At 38.8% G+C, this 23,453-nt stretch overlaps 1 protein-coding gene across 3 annotated transcripts in view; it reads right to left on the bottom strand.

Moving 5' to 3' along the window:
* LOC132267334 (protein trichome birefringence-like 14) overlaps nt 1-22,433 on the bottom strand; it is a 31,427-nt gene extending 8,994 nt beyond the window's left edge. Inside the window, exons 1-4 of one of the 3 annotated variants that reach the window (XM_059768482.1) lie at nt 22,016-22,433; nt 15,809-15,887; nt 6,261-6,520; nt 1,369-1,581 (exon numbers count right to left, since the gene is read on the bottom strand). In XM_059768482.1, the coding sequence (XP_059624465.1) occupies nt 1,369-1,581; nt 6,261-6,414 (367 nt within the window). In that variant the 5' untranslated portion in view covers nt 6,415-6,520; nt 15,809-15,887; nt 22,016-22,433. Of the gene's footprint in view, nt 1-1,368; nt 1,582-6,260; nt 6,521-14,678; nt 14,866-15,808; nt 15,888-22,015 lie in introns of those variants that run through there. The other 2 variants (XM_059768481.1, XM_059768483.1) reach the window with 2 other exon arrangements.
* Between the last annotated feature and the right edge of the window lie 1,020 nt (nt 22,434-23,453).

Below are 23,453 nucleotides of genomic sequence, written 5' to 3'. Positions count from 1 at the left end.
CGAAGAAAAGGGTGTTCATTTTTCAACGAAAGTATGTGTTAGATTTGTTGGCTGAATAGGCAGGCTTGGAGCTAGACCTATTGATATTCCCATTGAGCAGAACCAAACGCTTAATGATGTAGATGGAGGCCCATTAGATGATGTGGGAAGATTTCAGCGATTGGTTGGGAGACTGATTTACCTATCTCTCACGCGCCCGGATATTATCTACGTTGTTAATGTGATTAGTCAATTTATGCATGCTCCACGTACACCTCACCTTGAGGCAGCTCATCATGTTCTTTGCAGCCTCAAGGGTTCACCTGGTAAGGGGATATTGTTTGGCCATCATGGTCACTTGCGTGTTGAAGCCTATACTAATGCCAATTGGGCAAGGTTTGTGACAAATCGACAATCTACTTCTGGATATTGCACATTTGTTGGAGGTAATCTTGTTTCATGGCGAAGCAAGAAACAGTCTGTAGTAGCTAGATCTAGTGCAGAGGCTGAGTTCAAATCCATGGCACATAGAGTTTATGAGTTGTTATGGCTACGAACTATGTTGGGTGAGTTTGGTTACCCTATTTGCGAGTCAATGAAGTTGTATTGTGACAACAAGCCTGCTATTAGCATTGCCCACAATCCAGTTCAACATGACAGAACAAAGTATATTGAAGTCGATCGACACTTCAACAAGGAAAAACTTCGTCTTGGCCTGATTTGTACTCCTTACGTCAACACACATGATCAAGTTGTTGATGTTTTGACTAAGGGTGTGAGCAAGACTTGCTTGCAAAATATGTTAGTCAAGCTGGGCATGATAGATATCTTTGCACCAGCTTGAGGGAGAGTGTTGTCAAGGGCTTATCTGTTATTACTTCTATAACGTTAGGTGCTTATGTAATTTCTGAAACTTGTTAGTATAAATAGAATATGATGGAATGATGAAAGTATTCTTTCATTCTTTCTCTCCTTCCCCATCACTCTCTCTTTTTCTCATCCTCTTTCTTCTCTTTTTCTTCGTCTTCTTATACTTTATTCTTGATTTGATTATCTTTTAAAGTCAACAAAAACCATTATAGTAAAGTGGTGCAGGTATGGCATCTACGATAAAGAATTATGCTACAAAAAAAATTCTTGTAACCCTTGAAAAAATAAAAATAAAAGGGAACGAAGATGATGAAAAGATGAATGGGTACTAGAGTTCTTAAAAACAGTTTCCTAGCATGATAAGTCCATCAAGAACTAATCATCCCAGTTGAGATGATATATCCAGTAACTTCTTCAGCCGCAACTATTAATCAAATAAGGATATCTAGTAAACATATAAGACGGAACAATACAATTATCAAAAAGCAATTTTATTATTAGATGAGCACAGAACTCTACCTTTCTTCTTGAAAGATGACCTAAGAATCTTGTCATTATCTTTTCTTTCAGAAGAGAATGTGGATGTTATATTCACTAGTGCTTTATCAAAACCTTGCACTGTTTCAGCATTTCTTGTATCATCAGCCACTTGTGAATGTGACTGTTCTTTCGCTATATGCTTCGTTGAGTGTAAAGACACTGCCAAATCACTGTAATCATCTATGTGCATATCTGAGCCACAAGAGAGAACGTTTGAGAGAGAGAGAGAGACAATCTAGATTCTCAACTTATGCAGCATGAGCAGAAAGACATACTTTTTCCGTCAAACACAAAGAAAGGGTTAATGAAGAAGCTTAGTCCAAGTATTAAAACAATGAATTGTATGAATTTTAAATACACATCTAATTGCATCAGAAATAGATATATAACTGAAAGATATAATAAGAAATAAACAGAGTATGTAATCAAGAAATTAATATCTTTGTGATAAAATTAAAATAACACCAATCAAGAACAAGAAACACATGTAAGACAGTTTCATCATGAGCAGAAATGAAATTATCTGTAAGGAACAACATGCTTCGAGTGGAAGCAACAATAAGGACATGGAGATTGCCAAACAGAACAAGATTTAAGGTGATGAATAGAAAAAATGGCCTGCAATGTAGATGATATGCCCCTAGGCAGGCTGAATTGCACTATGGACACGTATTAGTCAAAATATTAGACTTAAAATTTTTCGTTAGAAACTAGAATATTATTATATGGAGAAAAGAGAAAGTATAATGAAGAGGAGGAAATATTCTGAACTAGAAAAAAAAAAAAAAAAAAAAAAGAAAAAAAAAGAAAAGAAGGGGCAAAACAAGCAAACATCCATAATGATACCAACAAACCACCAAATGGTCCCCTCTATTAGCCCAGTTTGTCTGCATCTTTATTTGTCAACCAAGGGTTACAAGTCATAACTGTTCGAAGGAAGCACAAAAATCCAAGATCTTTCTCAATAAATCGGCATAAGAGAAAGGAACAGAAGTTCTATTTTCACCCACATACTAAGAATGGACATCCAGAGGCAACCCAGACAATACCATCTACTGGAAAAAAGTCATTAGTCATATAAGTGTCAATAATGTTATATTTTCCGAGAAAATAAAATAAAAGATAATTTTTTATCAAAAAAATATGGGAAAATGACTGAAAAGGTGGGTAGAGGTTTCATCATTTATTTTGCACAGCACATGTCTGGGCTACAGGTTTTACGGCGCCTTCTCATTTGAAGCATCTCATTTGAATTTTGATCTTCCTGAACACAGATAATTCTTTTATCAAAAAAATATGGGAAAATGACTGAAAACGTGGCTAGAGGTTTCATCAATTATTTTGCACAGCACATATCTGGGCTACAGGTTTTACGGCGCCTTCTCATTTGAAGCATCTCATTTGAATTTTGATCTTCCTGAACACATACATAAGGCTTGATATCCTACATTATAAAAGCTACTACATCCAATATAATATTACTCTTTTTACAAAACGTGTTTACGATGGTTTGTTCCTTTCTTGAGGCGGCAGGTCTTCCCTGACTCCTTTCTTGTGATGGCTCGTTTTTTTGGGTAAATATGTGAGGGCTCGTTCCTTTGTTGAAGCACACAGATTTCTCAACCAACCCCACCTCATCCACCTTCCAATCCAGCTCAGCAATCTCCATCAAAAGTCTGTTCTTCCTCCCCTCTAAGTTGCCAAAAATCTCCTTGTCCCACTTCTTTAAATCTTCTTTCAAGGACCAAAGCTTGCTATGGGGTTCTCCTCATTCATATGACACCACAGCCTAACAACACCAGGATATGATCCGAGACTGGCCTAGCCAAAGCTGACTACACAACATCTGGAAAATTTTCCTCCCACTCCCCTGAGAGCAAAAATCTATCAAGATGAGATAACTTGGAACACTCCCTGCCACTAGACCACATGATATAAGCTCCCTCCATCAGAAGATCAATCAACTGATAAGAGTCAATAAACCCGAAAAACTGCTACATCGCTACAGTGCATCTCCCTCCACTAGAGCTCTCGAATAGGGATCGAAGCACTGACATCTCCGCCACACCCCACGGATACTTCTATCTCCTTCTAATATAGTCTAGCTCCTCCCACAACCTCTCTCTCCCCATCCATCACCAGGCCAAAACTCCAAAAAGACCCACAAAGATCCATCCTCCACAAGAGAGAAAAGCCATGATATGAAAGTCTCCCTACCCACACAACAATCTTAGACACCAACCTCCTATACCACAACATCAAGATGTGACCCGCCGATCCATCGGGCTTCAAAACCTCCACTCTCACACGTTATGCATATAATTAGTAGTGTGCATGTGTTGAAGTGTATATAATATTATAAAAATCAAGATAAATAGGTTTCTTTTTTCTTTTCTTATTTATATATTTTTTTTTTACAAGGAAGGGCAATCCTCCCGATGAACTAACCGTACCCCAAAGAGACACATGTGAACAAGTAGTAAGATTGTATTAGAAAGCGTTCAAACGGGGAACATGGCCCAGAAAACTACACAAAGCGAAGAAGGCCACTAAGCTCTCAAAGAGTCCAAAAAAATCAACAATTTCCCCCATGGATTTACAATCTCCCCAAAATCCAACAAAAAAGAGAAAAAAGAACAAAGAACTTGAGAGCTTCCATAGGAGTCTCTACGCCACCGAAGGATCTCCTATTCCTTTATGTCCATAAGCACCACCAATCACACAGAGACATTATCCTCCAAATGTCGCGGGCTTGGGCATCCACTGTACAACCTCTCCAAACCTCAATCAAACCCCTAGAGGACCTAGGCATAACCCCATGGACCCCAAACAAACTCAACAAAAGGCCCCAACAATCTTGGGCCACAGCCCAATGGAGAAAAAGATGAAAAAGTTTCCCAAGGAAGCCTTGCCAAGGATGAGTATATATATATATTATAAGACAACAAGGCTTCCTATGGAAGCCTTTGGCTTAACCCACATTCTTGGGCAATATATACAAAAACTATTTAATATATATTTACATTTATCACACATATGAGGGAGGAGAAGAGAATTAAGCTAAAGAAAGGAATGAATGAAAAGGGGAGTAATAGATGGAGAGAGAATGAGGAAGATACAAATGGAGGGCTTTCAAGGTTAAAGAACCCCAAAACATAGCTGCAATTTCTTGAAGATTTGGGTTAGAAAATACTCTCTTTAGAGGTAGGGAAATTCCAACTTTTATTCACTTTGGGTGTGTTTTCTTCTTTGTGAAAATGGGTTTGACAATCTTAGATAGTTAGATCTAATTATATTTTTTATATCTCCATTTGCTTGTCTTCTAAAATGAGTTTAAAGCATGACTACTTGTGACATCTTCTATTGTGAATTTTGAAAGCATGATCATTTTCGGAAAATTGCTGTAAACTGTAATGCACTTATTCTAGATGTTTATACAATTAATCTCTTGTTAAATTGTGAAAGTACCTATGGTACTTTGCAGCTGGATCTTTGAAGTGTAAGTGTTATATGACAACTCTTGAATGTTAACTGAGTTTTTATTAGTTGTTAAACTGCAAAGCTAAAATTGGTTGAATAATTGAGGGTTGGGGCCATGCCGGTGTAAAAATTGGCTGTTGCTTTCCTCTCGGAGGACCAACATTTGATTAGAATGATTTACTGAGGGTTAGGGCCACACTGGTGTAAAGGTTGGCCAGTGGATCGATCTCGTAGGACCACCATTTGCTTGGTTGAATAATTGAGGGTTGGGGCCACGCCAATGCAAAGGTTGGCTGGTGAATTTATTTCGAAATTTCACCATGGATTGGTAGACACTATTCGTCTTGAGAAAATGAAAATTTGGAAATCGGGTTGTTTTATTTTGAGAAACTAAATGATTTTTATTTCATAAAAATTTTGAAGTGGCATTTAATTTACAAAAATAATAAATAAATAAATAAATAAAATAAAGGTATTTCAGCATCCTCCGAATCAGAGCCTTGGACTGAGCACTCTATTATAACAATATGAAATCATTTCTGAATCTGGACAGCAGGAGAGAAAGGGATCAGCAAATGGATGCATATAAATGCAAATATTGGACAGAACAGCCTACTAGAGAAAGAATTCAACAGCATAAGCAGTTCAAAAGTAAGGATTGGACTAAACAGCCTACTAGAGAAAGAAATCAGCAGCGTAAGCAGTTCGGAAGTGCAAAATCAGGTGCTGCCACTTCAGTTAAGCAGTCAAAAAACATTTGGACGGCAATGGTGAACAATACCAAGAAGTCTGATTTGTGGTATTACAGACACGAGGGTTTGAGATGCAAATCTATCGAGTGTCCAATAATTTTAGATAATCACATGGTCAATACAAAACAATTCTTGATTGAGGAAGACATTGGAAATCAGCTTGGGATGAATTCGTTGGATGGGATGATGAAGAGCGTGAGAGACTGGAGGAAAATTCAACTTTCTCGCTTCCAGGATTCGACAACAATGAAGGTACATGAAGAAAAAAATAAGGCAGAAGTGAAAAAGTATGAAGCAGCAGCCAAGAACTTGTCAAAAACTGAGGCAGCTATCATTATTCAGTCTGCAAATCATGGATTTGAGGTGAGAAAGGGGGAACCATTGAAGAAATTGATGGAAGTGTCTCAAGATGATTCCCAAGAAGTAGAGATTTCAAAACTTATGTTTGTCCACAGACAAATAGATGAAAATTTTAAAAAGAATATTTTATGTAGTTTGATTTGTAATTTTTATTACTTACAGTTAAGCTTTTTACTGACAAAAAATAAATCAAATAGTGTAGGATATCAAATATGATACAAACATGTATACCATGGACAAACACTAATACACATATACAAGCATGGAGAGAGTACCGACCTGAAGAAGGCATTATGAACTGATCTTGAGCTGAGAGCAAAGTCGTGAGAAGAGGGTTTTTCTCCCAAGACCATAGAAAAAAGGTAGTAAAAATAAGAACCATAGTAAAAGAAAATTGTCTCCCCCAAAATCTACTAAAGTTTCCTCCTTTCATCTCCGCATATACACACCAAAAAACAGAATTCCTCAGTCAAACCTCACTGGCATCTATCAGTTATAGTGGAGATGAGGACTTCAAGATTCTCCAGATGAAGATATTCCTACAAAATCCATCATGACTTTCAGTTACAATGCTTAAAGCTTCAGTTGTAGAAATTGAAAAAGGAAAAAAAAATCAGTTTAAAATATAAATAAGCAGTGTAAATCTAGTCATACTATTCTGTATAAAAATAGGTTTTTAAATTAACTCTGCAATAAAAAAGCATACTATTAAATGTCCATGGAAAGTAAGTTGCAAATAAAACCGCAAGGCAAAATGTAACAGAGGATGTTTTGTGAATACGTCTTAGGTTGGCAAATTTTGTAGAAGTTGTTTGCTTGTGGATGAAGCTGAAGCTACATACAAGGGTAAAGTCATAATCTTCTACACCAAGGGTAAAAAGGTAATTTTAACACTTGGATTTACTTACCAATTAGGGTTCATGCATACATGTATTAGGGCTTCTAAGGTTTCATGATTTATTCTTCAAAACCTATTTGATATGCATGAAAGTATTTTTGTAAACTTCCTTTCTGAAGTTATAAGTATACAAATTGCAGTAGACTCAATCAAGTAATGAATCAAGGGCCACTGGAAATGGGTTTGATAGAGCTAGTATGGAAACTTCCTTTCTGAAGTTCTGTAAGTATACAAATTGCAGTAGACTTCAATCTGTCGAGCTATCAATCAAGGGTCACTGGAATTGCCTTGATCGATCGAGGAGTGCGGAACTCCAATTTCTTTTTAAAATTTAAACACTAAAAACACTTCCTTATACACCTCTATTTTGCCTATATATACACTACTCTTACTTAGGGTAGAATACAATATATAAAGAATATCTATCTAGAGAATATAGAGAGAGTACATCTACGAGTCCTAGAGTGCATCATATTTATTTTTGCATTCATCATTCTTATTTTTTAGTATTGGTGAGTAATTTCATGGCGCGTTGACATCCATCCCTGTGAGTAATTTCATGGCGCGTTGACATCCATCGCTGTGAGTAGGCAGTTGGCCAAGGTGGGGGTTTGGAATCTGGAGAGGGTGGGATGGATTTTTTAAACACATACGGCTTAGGGTGAGGTGCGGAAGAGGGATCAACTTCAGGAAGGATGTGGTGTGGGGATTGATCTTTAGCGGCAGGTTCTTACGCATTACTCACTCGTCCGCCACTAGAAACACCACTTCCCGTCCGACTTGCATGTGTTAAGCATGCCGCCAGCGTTCATCCTGAGCGAGGATCGAACTCTCCATGAGATTCATAGTTACTCGTCTTCCACCAGCCACACGTTTAAAGGAGGAAATAAAATATATTATTGATCACCAACTTGTTTCAACAAGAGGAGGTCGTTATCAAAAGTTCCTTGATAAATGGATTGCCAATAGTGTGTTAAAACACCTAGCTCCTTAGTTTTATGGCAATTTCATCCCTTCAACTCGTCGGGCACGAGTTTTTCCAAGCCAGGGAGAATTGACGGAGATCAATGGCAGCAATCTTTGAATGTGTATAAAAAGTGAATTGTAGTGAACCTACAATATCAACTTACCTTGGTTTTATTTACATCTTTACTTTTTCAATGGTAGTGACCTTAGGTTGAAATCTCTAAAGCCCGGACCTAAGAGCTTTGTGAACCAATTGGTTTTCAGGAAGAGCTTCTCTTAAAACAAAAGTACTATTAACAATACGATTAATATTAGTGTAGAATTCGTCAAAAGTTTCGTTTATTTTTTTTTTAATTTTTTTGTCTGATTCATTGAGTTTTATGAACTTTGATAATTAGTTGACAGTCCAGCCACATGGTCCTCCCTACTACAATAAGAGCCCATGGACCGTAAACAATCAAAAGAGAAACAGGGAGTTGTAGTTCTTATGCTCCTCCTGACAAACCAAAAAGGAGAAAAAAGAAAAAAATAAAAGAAACAAAAGTTACACATATCTGCTTAGGAAGCCATATGGTTGTTAAGATGCTATACCATACTACCACATCACACCCTTCTGCACCAAGTGAATCTTCTGAAAAAATGAGTCAATATTACATATTTATCTCAAGTTGTCTCTTCTACGCATCTCATAGAAGAGTTTATGTCTCTGGTTATTCTCGAGTTCAAATCCTACCTAATGTTTTTGACATTCACTTTGTAAGACAACTTAGCACCCACAACATTCACTTTATTGAACAATTAGACCAAACATCTCAACCTTTTCCAATCATGCACTCCATCTAAATTGCAACCGTGTTATGAAGTGAACCAAAATGACTAAAAAGAATCCTAATCTTAAACCATGCATCAGAAGGCTAACAATGAGATAAACTACAATTCTTCGTATAGAACTTCAAAAGCAATGTCATTTCTATACTTATTTCAGTTACACGCCGAGCCCATGGTTAATCCCCTATTTTTAAGTTGATAAATAATTCACAGTTATTCAGAAATATGATTTATATCCTAAAATGATATATCAAACTACTTATTTTGATTATAGAATGTACATCATCTCACCAGTTGGGAAGAAAACTCAATCTCAAAATATGTATCCTTATAGTCTTTCGGACTATGAAAATGAAGTATTTGATTTTTTTTTCTTTTTCCTTCTTCCACTAAGAAAAATTTCCAAACAATTATCAGCATCATTCAGAAATAATCCACACTCAACAATGAGGTTACATAAGAATGAATTGCATGACTTTTGTTACGCCAAACGCAGCGAACAAAGCAACTATTACGAAACACGACAGAAAAATAAACACATCACACAAAGATTTATACGTGATACGGCAAAGCCTGCATCCACGGTGGAGATCCGAAGAAAGTCTTATGTGTAGAATCGGAGATTACAATTTCAACCCCACTCTCTCTGTGTATGATTTTCAGTGTCTCTTGATTATCACACTCCAAACTCTAACCGCCCTTATATATCGGGCTACAAGAGAGTACTAATTAGGATCCACAACCCATGAGCAAAAACGGATCGCATCGCGACCCGGCACCAAATTCGGGCCACAACATCACAACTTTGGACATGAACATGAGATCATGGTTATAAAATATAAATACAAAAATAAAATAAAAGTTGGACAGGAAATGTCACAAAACTAGGTTTCTTAGCTTTTAGGGAAGAATTGCAAGGAAAAATTAAGTTGTCAAAATAAGGATACTAGGGTTATGGTTTTCAAAACAATGAATTTGAGCATCGATAATTAGAGTTTGATTCAGTTAACAATTCTGTGTAAGAGAAGATCAGACAATTCAAAAGAGATCCGAGAGAGGGTAAAAAAATAGGCCCCATAAGAGAAGTACCCTGATCCATGATGGCTTAATTGAGATTCACAATCAAACCAATAAAAGAATTTCACACTCATTTTTAACAAAGAGAATCTTGAATCAAAAAAAAAAAAATTGATAAGTAAATATATATAGAAAGGGTTCAAAAGGGGAACGCGTCCCTAGAATACACAGAGGCCGAAGCCAAAGCCAAAAGAAGGATCCTAAGGACCCACAAAGGCAAAGAAATCAACAATCTCCTCTATAGATGTACAATATCTGCCCATACCTGAACAAAAAATGAAGCTAATAATACAGAATTTCAAAGTTCCTATAGGAGACTCCGCCCCATCAAAAGATCTGTTATTTCGCTCCTTCCAAATGCACCACCAAACACAGAGAGGAGCTACCGTCCAAAAAAGACAAGCATGAGAACCACCCCACACCCTCTCCAAGAGTCTATCAAACCTCTCGCCGTCCAGGGCATAACCCACTGCACTCCAAACAAGCCAAAAATCAAACTCCAGCTGAGCCACAGAGCAATGCAACAACAAGTGATCCACCGACTCACCATTCTTTTTTTGCACATGCAACACCAATTAACTTTAACCTGCCTTCTCCTTCTGAGGTTATCAAGTGTCAGAATCTTAAACCAAGTTGCAGTCCAAACAAAAAAAGCCATTTTGAGGGGAGCCTTCGAACACCACACCGTTTTCCAAGGGAAATCAGACCCTAAGAAACCCGAGAGGCAACAGAAAAAGAACCGACACTCAAATCTCTCCTGAGAAGATAGCACCCAATAGAGGGAATCTGGGCCGCCACCATCCAGCGTCTGTCTATACACCGGATCAAGAAAGTCAAAAACATCGTCCAATTCCCAATCATGAAAATGTCGTCAAAAACACACATCCCAAGTAATCCTTCCGCTATCAAACTGATAACTGTCAACTGCCCAAGCATGTTTGTCCACGGCAATCCTAAAGAGCCTAGGGAACAAATATGCCAATGGCCGCTCCCCACACCAAACGTCCTCCCAAAACCGAGTGTCCCTGCCATCTCGAACTTAAACTTTGAATCTGATGTGTTTCAAAAACTCATCCCAACCCTTCCGAATGAACTTCCAAGCCCCAGCACCACTAGGTGATCTAACCACACTAGAGCACCACCCACCTCTCTCCTCCCCAAAGCGGCAAGAGATGACCCTCCTCCATAATCGATGTCGCTCCCCTCCAAATCTCCAAAGCCACTTCCCTAGGAGAGCCTTATTAAAAGGGATCACCCTCCTGATACCCAAACTACCCAACTGGATACGCCTGCACACTTGCTCCCAACGAACAAGATTGTACTTAAACTCATCCCCTAACCCGCCCCAAAGGAAGTTCCGCTGAAGCCTTTCAATCATCTAAGCCATGGTTGCCGGGATCTGAAAAAGAGAGAAAGTATGTGGGAAGACTCGCCAATGTGCTCTTCATACGAAAGATACTACTTCTTCCACCCAGCTAATCTCTTCTCAAACCTCTCAACCACAGGGTCCAAACCCCCCACCCTTCTCGACGGTGAACCCAAAGGCAAGCCCAAATAAGAAATGGGGAAAGAGGAGATCCCACACCCAAGCACCGCTGCAAGCTCATCAATGTTATGCACCTCCCCCACAGGGACAAACAAACTCTTCCCTACATTCGCTTTTAGACATTGACATATAAGCAAAGACAGTTCTCGACGAATCCTTCTATGGCGATTTTCCTACAGAAGATTTTCTTCCAGCAGAAGAAGTCTTTGGTTCAGGTCAAAAAACTGACGACGACAAAGCTAAACCAGCCGCTGAACCTAAAATCTATACATCTTCCTATAAATACGACTTCTCTACAGTCCCCTCTACGGTCCCCACCTGGACACGTAAAGATGACCTCAATAAGTTCCCCATTTCACAAAATGGAACTTATCTAGATCTTACTCACTTTCCTTATAAAGATGATAACATCATAGATCAGCTCAGTTGCCTACAAGCTTTATATGTCGATCCAAAACTCACGTTCGACGAAAGCGCCCATATCATCACTCGTATACGTGAGATCATATGTGTATTTTCGTTTTTTGCCTTGAGAAGGAGCAATCAAAATTTCATCGTTTCCAGTGCGGAAATGGGCGTGCTAAATGCTGTTAGCGGTTTGGACTTCTTGCGTAGTTTGATCTGCCAGAAACCAGCTTTACAATCAAATTTGCTAAAGATTGTTGATCCGCTTTTTAGGAATCTTAAATTATGGCCGTTCCTTTATTAAAGGGTTAGCACAAAAAGAACTTCCTTTATTAAAGAAACTACAGAAGAATACCCCTTTTGACTGGACTGATAATGACACAACCATTATCCAACAGATCAATACGACTTCTCTACAGTCCCCTCTACGGTCCCCACCGATAATGGTTGTGTCATTATCAGTCCAGTCAAAAGGGGTATTCTTCTGTAGAAGGAGAGAAGAAATATCTTTGTTAGATACTTCCGGAGGTCTGCTTAAAAAATCTGCAAGAACAGCCTAAAAGCAAACTAAAACACATCTCAAATATCTCATCTGGGACACATCAGCATCACAGAAGACTAATGTATCATCCGCAAATAACAAATGGGAAACCTCTATCTAATGATCCGAGCCTTTGCCCACCCTAAAGCTCTTAATGAATCCCAAATCTAAAGCCCTCCACACCAACCTACTAAGAGCCTCCATAACAATAATGAACAAAAAAGGAGAAAAAGGATCCCCTTGTCTCAAACACCGAGAAATGCCAAAGAAGCCAAACGGAGCCCCATCACCAACACCGAGAATCCCATTGACGAAATGCAGAAATCGATCCACCTCCTCCATTTCACCCCAATACCCAGCCTCTCCATCATATAAAGCAGAAAACTCCAACTAACGTGATCGTAAGCTTTCTCAATATCAAGCTCACAAAACTCCCAGAACACCACTACTCAACCTAGAATCAGCACACTCACTAGCAATGACCATTGAATCCAGGATCTGCTGACCCCAATAAAAGCATTTCGAGATTCTAAAATAACTCCATCCAAAACATCCCTCAACCTCACGGCAAGAACTTTAGCTATCAACTTGTACAAACACCCAAAAGTGATTTGGTAAAATTAGCGTACTCAATTTAGAGCCTGGCAATCATTATATACAAGAGAGAAATTACAAATATAGAAAGAGAATAAAAATCAAATCAAGAATAAAAATCAAATCCCTAAACAAAAGCCTAAACATAAGCCCATAATGAAGACCAATAAATTTGCCACAATCGTCGAGTCAAACTATAGATATGATTATGGAAGACTGAAGAAGAGAAGGCCCAACAGACTTCGTGAACACGTCTGCAGCCTATTTTGAAGAGGGAACAAAAAGAAGATTAAAGATACCTGATCGAACCTTCTCTCGAATGAAGTGAATGTCTACCCTCAATATGTTTCGACTTTTCATGTAACACAGAATCAGAAGCAAGCATAATGGCTGATTTATTGTCACAAAACAACCTTGAAGAACCTTTCTCTACAAGACCCAACTCTCCCAAAATTGATTGAAGCCAAAGGAGCTCACAGGTACCTTGAGCAATGGCTCGGTACTTAGCTTCAACAGAGGATCTGGAGACAACAGCTTACTTCTTACTCTTTCATGATATGAGATGATTACCATAGAAAGTACATAAGCCAAAGATAGACTGTCTATCTGTCATCCAGCATAGTCTACATCAGTAAAACATGAGAGTCCGGACAGAGGCATAGAACAGACCAAGGCCAGGGCACGACTTAAGATACCTCAAAATATAGTAGACTGCATCCATATGAGTTGAGCGAGGGGCATGCATGAATTGACTAACCACACTAACAACAAAGGTCAAATCAGGCCTTGTGTTAGTCAAGTAGATAAGACGACCTACCAAACGTTGATATACGGATGGATCTGGAAGTAATTCCCCTGACTCAACAGAGAGTTTGAGATTAGGGTCCATAGGAGTGTAAGCGGGTTGACACCCAAGCATACCAGTATCTTGAAGAAGATCCAAAACATATTTCCTTTGAGATAAAAGAAATTCCACGACGAAATCTAGCAACCTCAATTCCAATAAAATATCGAAGGGGACCCAAGTCCTTCACATCAAAAGACTTTTGAAGATGAAGTTTCGTCTGAGCAATCCCTGAAGCATCACCACCTGTGATAATGATATCATCCATATATACTAATAACATAATGCAGTGACCATCATAGCGATGTCAAATAAAGCAAGCTTGGTCTGAGTGGCAGCGCACAAAGCCCATGGATAGAACAACATCACTAAAACGACTGAACCATGGTCATAGAGATTGCTTCAGACCATAAAGAGACTTACGAAACCGACAGACTTTCCCAGCATACTCCCCGTCAACCCGAAATCCAGGGGGTGGATCCATAGATATAGTTTCAAGTAAATCTCCATTAAGAAATGCATTCTTGACATCTAACTGATGCAGAGGCCAAGAATGGACAGCAGTCAAGGAGACAAGTAGTCGAACAGATGTCAACTTTGCCACAGGAGCAAAGGTAGCACCAAAGTCTTTGCCTGAAATCTGAGTGAAGCCTTTCGCCGCCGACCGAGCCTTATACCGATCAATAGAACCATCAGCTAAGTACTTCACACTAAAGACCCATTTGCAGTCAACTGTTTTCTCCCCAGCACGTAAGGCAACAAGTTCCCATGTATTATTACGCTCTAAAGCATCTATTTCTGCTGTTAGACACCCAATTGTGATCCAATCTTACCCAAAAAGGATATATATGCACTTGAAAGACCATCGGAGACATACTGGGAAATAGGGTGGTTAGTGCTGCTAGAGAAACCATACCAATTAAGAGAGTGACGAACACGGGTAGGATAACGAGATGTATTCTCAGGAATGGTAGGAGCCATGGGAGAAGGATAGTTACCTGGATCGATTCGAAAGATGATTCTGGCAGGGGAGGTTGAGTGCGATGGCGACGAGAGTAGACCTGCAAGCGGAGGCGAACCCCCGCATAGGTGGAGAAAGAGATTCCAGGACAGCGTGATCTTCAAAGATAGGAACAGGGCGGATAAAAGGAGAGATCTCCTTCTCCAGACTACAAGAGAGAGAATCATGTACCACAAAATTAGTACTATAAAAAGGAACAGTTTCATAAAATGTCACATCAAGAGAATGGTACAGATGTTTGGCCACAGGATCATAACAATGATATCCCTTTGACATAGCAGAATACCCAAGAAAATACACCTACTAGATTTATCATCAAGTTTATGACGAGAAACACTACGGTTCTAAACAAAACAAGTATAGCAGAAAACACGAGGCAGAAGGTGAAACAATGTATAATCGGGCTGGAGAATCTGAAGAGGGGCCTTACCACCCAAAATTCGACTGGGAGTACGATTAATCAGAAAAGCAGTTGTAAGAACAGTCATATGCCAATAGAATTTAGGCACATACATACCACTCAAAAGACATCGGACCACATACATAAGATGACGGTTTTTGCATTTAGTCACGCCATTTTGTTTGTAGGGCAAATGAGTTTATGTAAAATCCACTTTTTATTAAGTTCAATCCGGAACTCATTCGAAACATATTCATGCCTATTATCAGAACGAATATTACTGAGAACAGTGTTATGCTGGGTTTTGATCAATTAAAGAAACTGGGTAAATAAAAGAAGCACTTTAGATTTCTTTTTCAATAAATAAACCCAAGTACAACGAGAATAATCATCAATAAATGTCGCATAATATCGATGACCCAGAGAAAGAGAAACAATAACTGGGGAAGGTCCCCAAACATCAGAGTGGTTAAGATCAAACATACTAGGAGCATGACTCATATGAGAAATATAGCTAGTTCTAGTATGTTTAGAAAGCTCACAAACTTCACATTGAAAATTATGATCCTTATATGCTTTATTTAACGAATGAAACAATAAACATAGATACTGAAAGTTTACATGCCCCAAACGGGCATGCCATAGACTAAAAGTGCAAAAAGAAACATCATAAGCACTAGAAGCAGGTAAGACAGAAGCTTGGAGACCCATTCCAGGTGGTTCCCGAAAGTAATAAAGCCCATCACGCTCATAACCCCTGCCAAAAATCCTCTTTAAATGAAAGTCCTGCAAAAGACAATGATCTGGTAAGAAAATAACTGCACATTGGAGGTCTTTTGCAAGCCGGCTAACAGATAAAAGGTTAAAGGAAAATTTAGGTACATGAAAGACAGATGAAAGAGTAATATCAGTAGATAGACAAACATCACCCTTCCAATGAATGTAAGATGGAAAGCCATCCGCAAGACACACAGATTGGGTAACAGGTATGACATTGGAAGAAAAAACTGATAACTCACCAGTCATGTGATCAATGGCCCCAGAATCCAGAACCCAAGTAAGCTGCTTGGCCTTAACATGAAATGCAGTAGGAGTACCTGTAACAATAGTAGCAGTGGGAGCAGCCAAAGGAGCACAACTCTGGAAGCAAAGGAGCCAAGCTGGTCTTGGATCTGCCCAATTTGGGACTGAAGCTCACTCAGTCCAGAAAATACAGTAGGTCCACCAGTAGTAGCAGGAGTCTCTGCAACAGCAGCAGTACGAGAAGAACCAGTTCCAGATAAACGATTCCTAGCAAATTTCTACCTCAGTTCAGGATGAAGTTTGAAGCAGCGAGCCTTAACATGTCCAACCCCTCCACAATGGTGACAAATAATCTGACCTCCAATCCTACGTGATCCCACCAAACAAGTGGGGGTTGAATTAAATGGTGTCTGCGTTCTTCAGCATCAACAGTAGCAAAGGCTTCCAACAGGGTTAGCATTGGTGATGCATTCAAGATGTGGGACTTAAGTGTTCAAATTCTGGACGTACTCCCATAAAAAACTGATAGGTATGCTGGTGGTCAAGACGTTTGACAAGAAGAGAGGCTGCCTTGGGAGGAAATTCACTCAGAGGCTCATATTGAGCTAGTTCCTCCCAACGAGATCTCAAATAACCAAAGTAATCAGCTACAAACAAATTCAGGCCTTCTTGCGAGGACTTAGCAATATCCTGGTATAACTCAAAAATACGAGCATCATTCCTAGAATGAGCATACATTTGATTCAAAGTAGTCCACAAATCATGAACAGAGTCAAAAAAACATGAATATATTATAAATTCATTCCTCCATAGAATTAAACATCCATCTTAAAATGGTGCAATTATCCATATCCCACTAAGCATATTTAGGATCTTTAATATCTGGCATCTTTTTAGTACCCAAAAGCCACCCTGATTTGCCTTTTCCACCAACATAAAGGCAAAGGGAACGAGACCAGGATGCAAAATTACGGCCATTCAACAGCACACTAGTAACTTGTTGAGCCGATGTGTGTTGAGCAGAAAAGAGTTTCTTTATTATTACTTGAATCAACCATAATATTAAATAGAACAATTCAACAGATCACCAATAATTTCAAATGAAGGAGTTATAAACCTGATTTTGATCAAACTAAGAAGCTAGATAAATGGCGGTTCGATCCGAAAACGCTGCCGAATATCTCGGTAGACCAAAAAATTCCAAATATGTCTTCTGACCCTTAGTGCATGAAAAACACTAAGGGAATACCCCTACAGGGTCAAACCTAGAAGAGATTGACTCCCCTAGGACTGTCGCAACAGCGGCCTAAAGAAGAGGGTCTGCGACGAAAAGAAAGAAAGAAAGAGGGAAGAGGCTGTGATGAGATAGAGAGAGAAAGAGGGAAAAAGGCGGTGAAAGAGGGAGAGAGGAAAGGATAGGTTTGAGACTCTGATACCAAAAAGTGATCTTGTAAAATTGGCGCACTCAATTTGAGAGACTGACTATCATTGTATACAAGAGGAAAATTACAAATATGGAAAGAGAATAAAAATCAAATCCCAAAACAAAAGCCTAAACATAAGCCTATAATGAAGACCCAATAAATCTGTCATAATCATCAAGTCAGCCTATAGATATGATTTCCAACACACCCCACCAAGCTAATAGGTTTAAAATCCTTCACATCAGTGGCACCACTCTTCTTGGGAATGAGAGCAATAAAAGTAGCATTCAAAGATTTCTCGAACCGCCCAAAATAATAAAACTCCTTGAATGTCCCCATCACCTCACCCTTGACCACCTCCCAACTCACCAACAGGAACCTCATAGTGAAACCATCTGGTCCGGGGACTTGTTGCCATTACAACTCTTTAGCGCCTTCAAACCTTCCTCTTCGGAGAAGGAACCTCCAGACCCTCCCTATCCATCTCTAAAATCGAGTCAACCAGCCACCAAGTCTAGGTCTCTGATAGTACGAGACAATCCCCGTGCACACCTACTCCTCCCTACATAGATCCACACCATCAACACAAATCCGCCCAAAATGATTACCCCTCATGTGAGCATTAGCCAACCTATGAAAAAAATTTGTATTGTGGTCACCCTTTTAGAGCCATAACGCCCGTGATTTCTAACGCCACGATATCTCCTCCAAAGTTACAATCTCCGCAAACTTTGCCAAACACTCCGCCCTCCACTCCTCTGAGCCTCGACAATACCACCCAAACTTTTCAACCTATCGATCTCTGCAATCTCAGCAAGGGCCGTATTCTTCCTCCACTTAGATTCTCAAATACCTCCTTATTCCATCTTTTAATCTCAACCTTCAAGAACCGAAGCTTTCCGGCCAAAATAAAACTCGAAGTGCCAACAATTGTAGCCTCCTCCCATCAAGAACGGACTTTCCCCTGGAAGTCCTCTGCCCTAAGCCACATGTTCTCAAAACGAAAGGGAGTGCGCCGGGAGCTCATCCCTCCACAATCCAAAACCAACGAAATATGATCGGACGCTAGTCTGGCTAAAGCTGTCTGTACCACATCCAGAAACCGCACCTCCCAATCCCCATAAACTAAGAATCTATCCAGCCGAGAAAGTGTACCATCCTCCTTGCCACTAGCCCAAGTGAAACAAGTGCCCTCCATTAGCAAATCAATAAGGTGATGGCTGTCAATAAAGTCCGAAAACTGCTCGATAGTTGAAGACCACCTTCCTTCTAAAGATCTCTCCGACGGGGATCTCACCACGTTAAAGTCCCTACCAACACACCTACCTCACTTTACATATCCCCACATCCACAAGACCCAAAGAAAGTATAAATTACTAGCATAAGATACCCCTGCCTCACTTTGAGATGAAAACCTCAAATGACACCAAAACGGAACCGCTCCAAATGCGACGGAATTTCGGGGTTACGTCGGAGACAATGAAGGCAACAACTAATCCTTTTGCGGCACCTTCCGAATCCAAACCCGAGCTCACTCTAAAATCTCAAGAACGATCCAAATGAAAATCTAATCGGATGGAAAGATGGCCGTTGCCAAGGCCAACACAAAACCCTTCTACGCCAAGGAATGAATCAAAGGGGAAAGAGATCAAAACCTAAAGAGGGAAAGTAGATCTAGGAAATGAAAAGAGGAGAAAAGAGAGGAGAGAGGATTCGGCAAAGAGGGAGAGAAATTCTGATTTCTCTCTCTCCCCTCTTACCTTTATACTCACTAAAATATCCCCTGAGTGGGTCCCGCGCGACCCGCAAAACAAAAATTGTCAAAACACGCTCAAACGGATCAAAACCGTAAATGTAAAAATACCGATGGCCAAAATAATCAACGACAAAAGAAACAGCATCGAAAAATAAATCCCGTACCCGAGAATCCGTCCCGAACCCACACGACGACCTCCCGGATCAAAAACCCTAAAACGGGATAAAAGGTCTAAAATGCATTTCTAAGAGTTCATGACTCGAAAAAAGGCAAAAAAAGAAACCCGTACAAGAATCCTAACCCAATTAAGGCACATTGCCCTAACTTCCACTAATTGCACAAAAGTCCTTCCAAGAAAATATCTCAAAAAGATAATTGCATTATTGCCCCAAATAAAAATATCTCCAAAAGATATTCCGCACAAAGGCCCCAAAAAATCAAAAATGTCCTCAAAACTTAATCGCATAAATAACCCCAAATAATAAAAGATGAAACAAAAACAAGTGCAACACAAATCTCTAATGAAGGAAGTGTCGATAACTATTCCCAAGCACTTGACTCGACTTGGTCCGGCAAGACCCAAACCCGAAAAATAAACGGGAAAAAAAAAATAAAAATAAAAAATAAAAAAAAAAGGGACTGGTCTCTACATGGAGCTCAGTTCAGTCCTCCCAGCAGGTCGGAAAGTAGGAGGCGGACCCCCCTCCCTTCTACTCTGATTTGCAATTGTAGAAGATGGTCCCCCACAAGAAGAAGATGGAGCAGAGTGAGAGAAAGAAGACCTACCCGCAATGGAACCATCAACAACAACCTTTTTCGCACGCCATTTTTGTTTATCTACTCGCGACCATTTACGATGACTAGGTCGAGGATGACGACGAAGGACATCAGACTTCAGATTAGCTGCAAACGGTTCGTGTATCTTCTGAATCTGTCTCGAGTTGGAGGCCTTATTAAATGGGCCAAGCCTACATTCACCCCATGTTTGATCCAACCCATCAAAACAATCTGCAGCTTTATTAGCAAAATGGAGTGACCCAAATCTGTTCGTGTTAGTCCAACCCAGCCTAGAGCAGGTAATCATCCCCCCAGTCTCCTTTAGATGTGGCCTGCGAGTGTTAGGCCCAGCCTTAGGGCCCTCATTTTAAATAAAGGCCCAAGAACACCAGACCCACCGTACTGCTTATCCGCAGGTCCACGCCTCGGCCCAAAGAACTTTAAATTACGCTGCGTATCACGTGACCGAGAGCCCCTCACCACACAGTCTTCAACACGCGTCCCACCAGCTGTATACCTTATCTTATATCCGTTAAGTGTCTTGCTGACACGTTGATCATGTCACTCCTCCCTCACGCGCTTATCCTTCGCGTGGACCACCACTCATCCCTTACCTTCCACAACTCACACCTGCAGAAACCCATTCTGGTTTTCTTTTTCCGGTCGATCCACCACCGTATCCTCCCTCTTCGTTCTTCCCAACCCAACCTTAGGATCCGACGAGTAAGCCTTATGAGTAGCCCACGCCACCGTCGCTTCCATTGTCAGAGGAGCTATTACAGGAAGCGAAAATCTGAAAGCAAGCCATTCATCCTCCACAATCACAAAATCTGGGACGAATCCACCATCTTTGACCACAACAACAAACTTCTCTCGATCTATCCTCTCATCTTGAATCAGAAATGCTATGCAAATGATGACTAAACAAAAACTGATACTACTAAAACAAGTGTTTTCAAATAATAAAATAACCTTAAACTGAATACTACCAACACCAGTAATTTGGTGTGGATTTCTTTTTCTTTTCTTGTGCACCTCCGCTCTTTCACCAATATATTAAATAATTGGCAGTAACAAACCAGTTTTGCATAAATTATCTTTTACACCCTATGAAACACATAATTATTAGAGAAAAATGTCCCAGAAGTTATTTTAAATTTTGAATTCATATTCAATTTTTTTTTTCCATAAGGTAAGATTTCAATTAGCAAGCCTCAAGGCAACCAAAATACAACTTATAAGGGGGCATGCCCTGGTTTATACAGGGGAGGTCAGTGTGCCCTCATTTCCACCATTCCTGTAGAAAAAGTACAAGAAAGATCATAGTAGCAGTGCCTCTATAGCCGCTACTAAGGAATATACAAGAGCCCTGTCAATCAGTAAGGATATACCATTTGCAAAGATCAAGCAAAAACTCCTCAAAAAGTGACCTATTATCAACTCATATAAACCACCGCACGCATAAACTATTTGGATGATTATTCAAGTACTACCATGGCTACTTCATACACACTCAAAAATATTTTGTATTCAACTGTGCTCAAGAAAATATCTAACCAAAAAAAAAAAAAATTCCAAGTAAGATCTCCACATTATAAAAATGTAACAAAAATTGAAAAAAATAAGAAAATAACAACGCAGTCAAATTGTAATGAAAATTTTTTAACAGACTAAAAATTCACAAAATATATGGGATACATAGCATCTGGTATTAGCAGATGCCCGAATAGATTACACTCTTCTTAGAAAGGAAAAAAAAAAAGTATTAGTTTAATTCCAACATCAATCTGATAATAAAACTATGTTTAAATGCAGGAAACCAAGAGATCTGAAAATCCCCAAAGAAATTAAAATAAATGACTGATAAAGTAAAATATTAAATAAATGAATGAATAGGTATAGCCAAAAAATAATAATAATAATAATAATAAAACCTGAAATTTCCTCAAATTCTTTCACTCATGGTCGTTAATGTCAATGGAGGCAGATCTGCTGAACCTCTTTTTGCCGTTGTTGTTCAAAAAACCTGGTCCATCAATATGTGTAGGAATGTATATGTATATGCAGAGAGAGATTGATTACGAGAAAAGGCACTTTAGAGAGACAGTACTTTGTTGTGTCGAATAGGCGTTTGAAGAGCGAACTTAGATCTTAATCAAGCCATCGTGTAACAACACTAGTTTATCATTAATTGACAAATATATTGACGGTACTGTCCAACAAAAACTCTCATGCTTTCGTTCGGTTGGAAGGAAAGGGTGTCAGGAGAAAATAAAAATAAAAAATAAAAATCCTTATGCTTTTGTACGTGAGAGGGAAGGAGTTTGGAGAGAAAATAGAAAAGAATGCTTTTGTTCGTACAATTTATATAAAGAAAATACGTCTATAAATTTTTATGGGTTCACTTTTGGATGGAAGAAAGAAGAGAAGATAAATAGATTATTATTGAAACTTTTAATTAAATAGTATTTTAAATTATATAAATTTTAAAATTAAAATTATCCAACATTATAAATATTATTATAAAAAAAAAAAGAAAAAAAATTATCTTTCCTACTCATTCAAATTTTTTGTTTCTTACCGAGCTAGGCTACTTAGCATTAACTATTGATTGACAAAGCCAATGATGATAGTGATAGAGCATTGGGAGAAGGTATTTGATGGCACTCTGCGCTTAGTCTTGGTGAGCCTGTGCACAATGCGTAGAGGGTGTAATTTAGGTTAGGTAACCCTAATCATTTAGCCCGATTTTTTGTGAGCTTATTTTTACAATTAAGGTTGTGTTTGAGTTGAAAATTTTTAACTCGAATTTAATTAAGGTTGGACTTGAGTTGAGGTGTTAGCAACTTGAATCCAAATTTTAATATTATTTTCATATATATTTTTAATTTTAAATATATTATATATAATATTTAAATTATAATTACATTTTTTATATTAATAAATAAATACTTAAACACTGAATTTTTTACATTTTTGAGCCTTTTTACACTTCACCACTTTGTAATATAGGCTCCAAAAAATTTCAAAATCAAAATTTTCTTGTAACATTCAGTCAGTAGTTCTAATATTTTAGTCGAGTTATTTATTTATTTTTTACATTTTTTTTAGCCGAGTTATTTAATTAGCCATTTTATTTAATGTAGTCTCCGAATCTTTGACTCGTGATGCGCGAAGGAAATCTTTGACTCATAATAATACTATATCAATTTTGGTGACATACTGCAAATAGCTATATTATTTAATTTAGCGCCATCATCCTTCATGCATTCAATCTTAGCTCGCCACGTATACCACACTCAGTTTTGTATTTAGAAAGCGAAACACTTTAAGTTACCAAAATTAGCCATTATTAATTACTAATATTAAATT

This window comes from Cornus florida, unplaced genomic scaffold, assembly GCF_030987335.1.
Source record: "Cornus florida cultivar Cherokee Brave unplaced genomic scaffold, ASM3098733v1 CherokeeBrave_3.0.0_Hap2_Chr07, whole genome shotgun sequence".
NCBI classification, from domain to species: domain Eukaryota; kingdom Viridiplantae; phylum Streptophyta; class Magnoliopsida; order Cornales; family Cornaceae; genus Cornus; species Cornus florida.
Note: the sequence above shows the minus strand (reverse complement) of the source record. Positions and strands in the feature narration are given on the sequence as shown.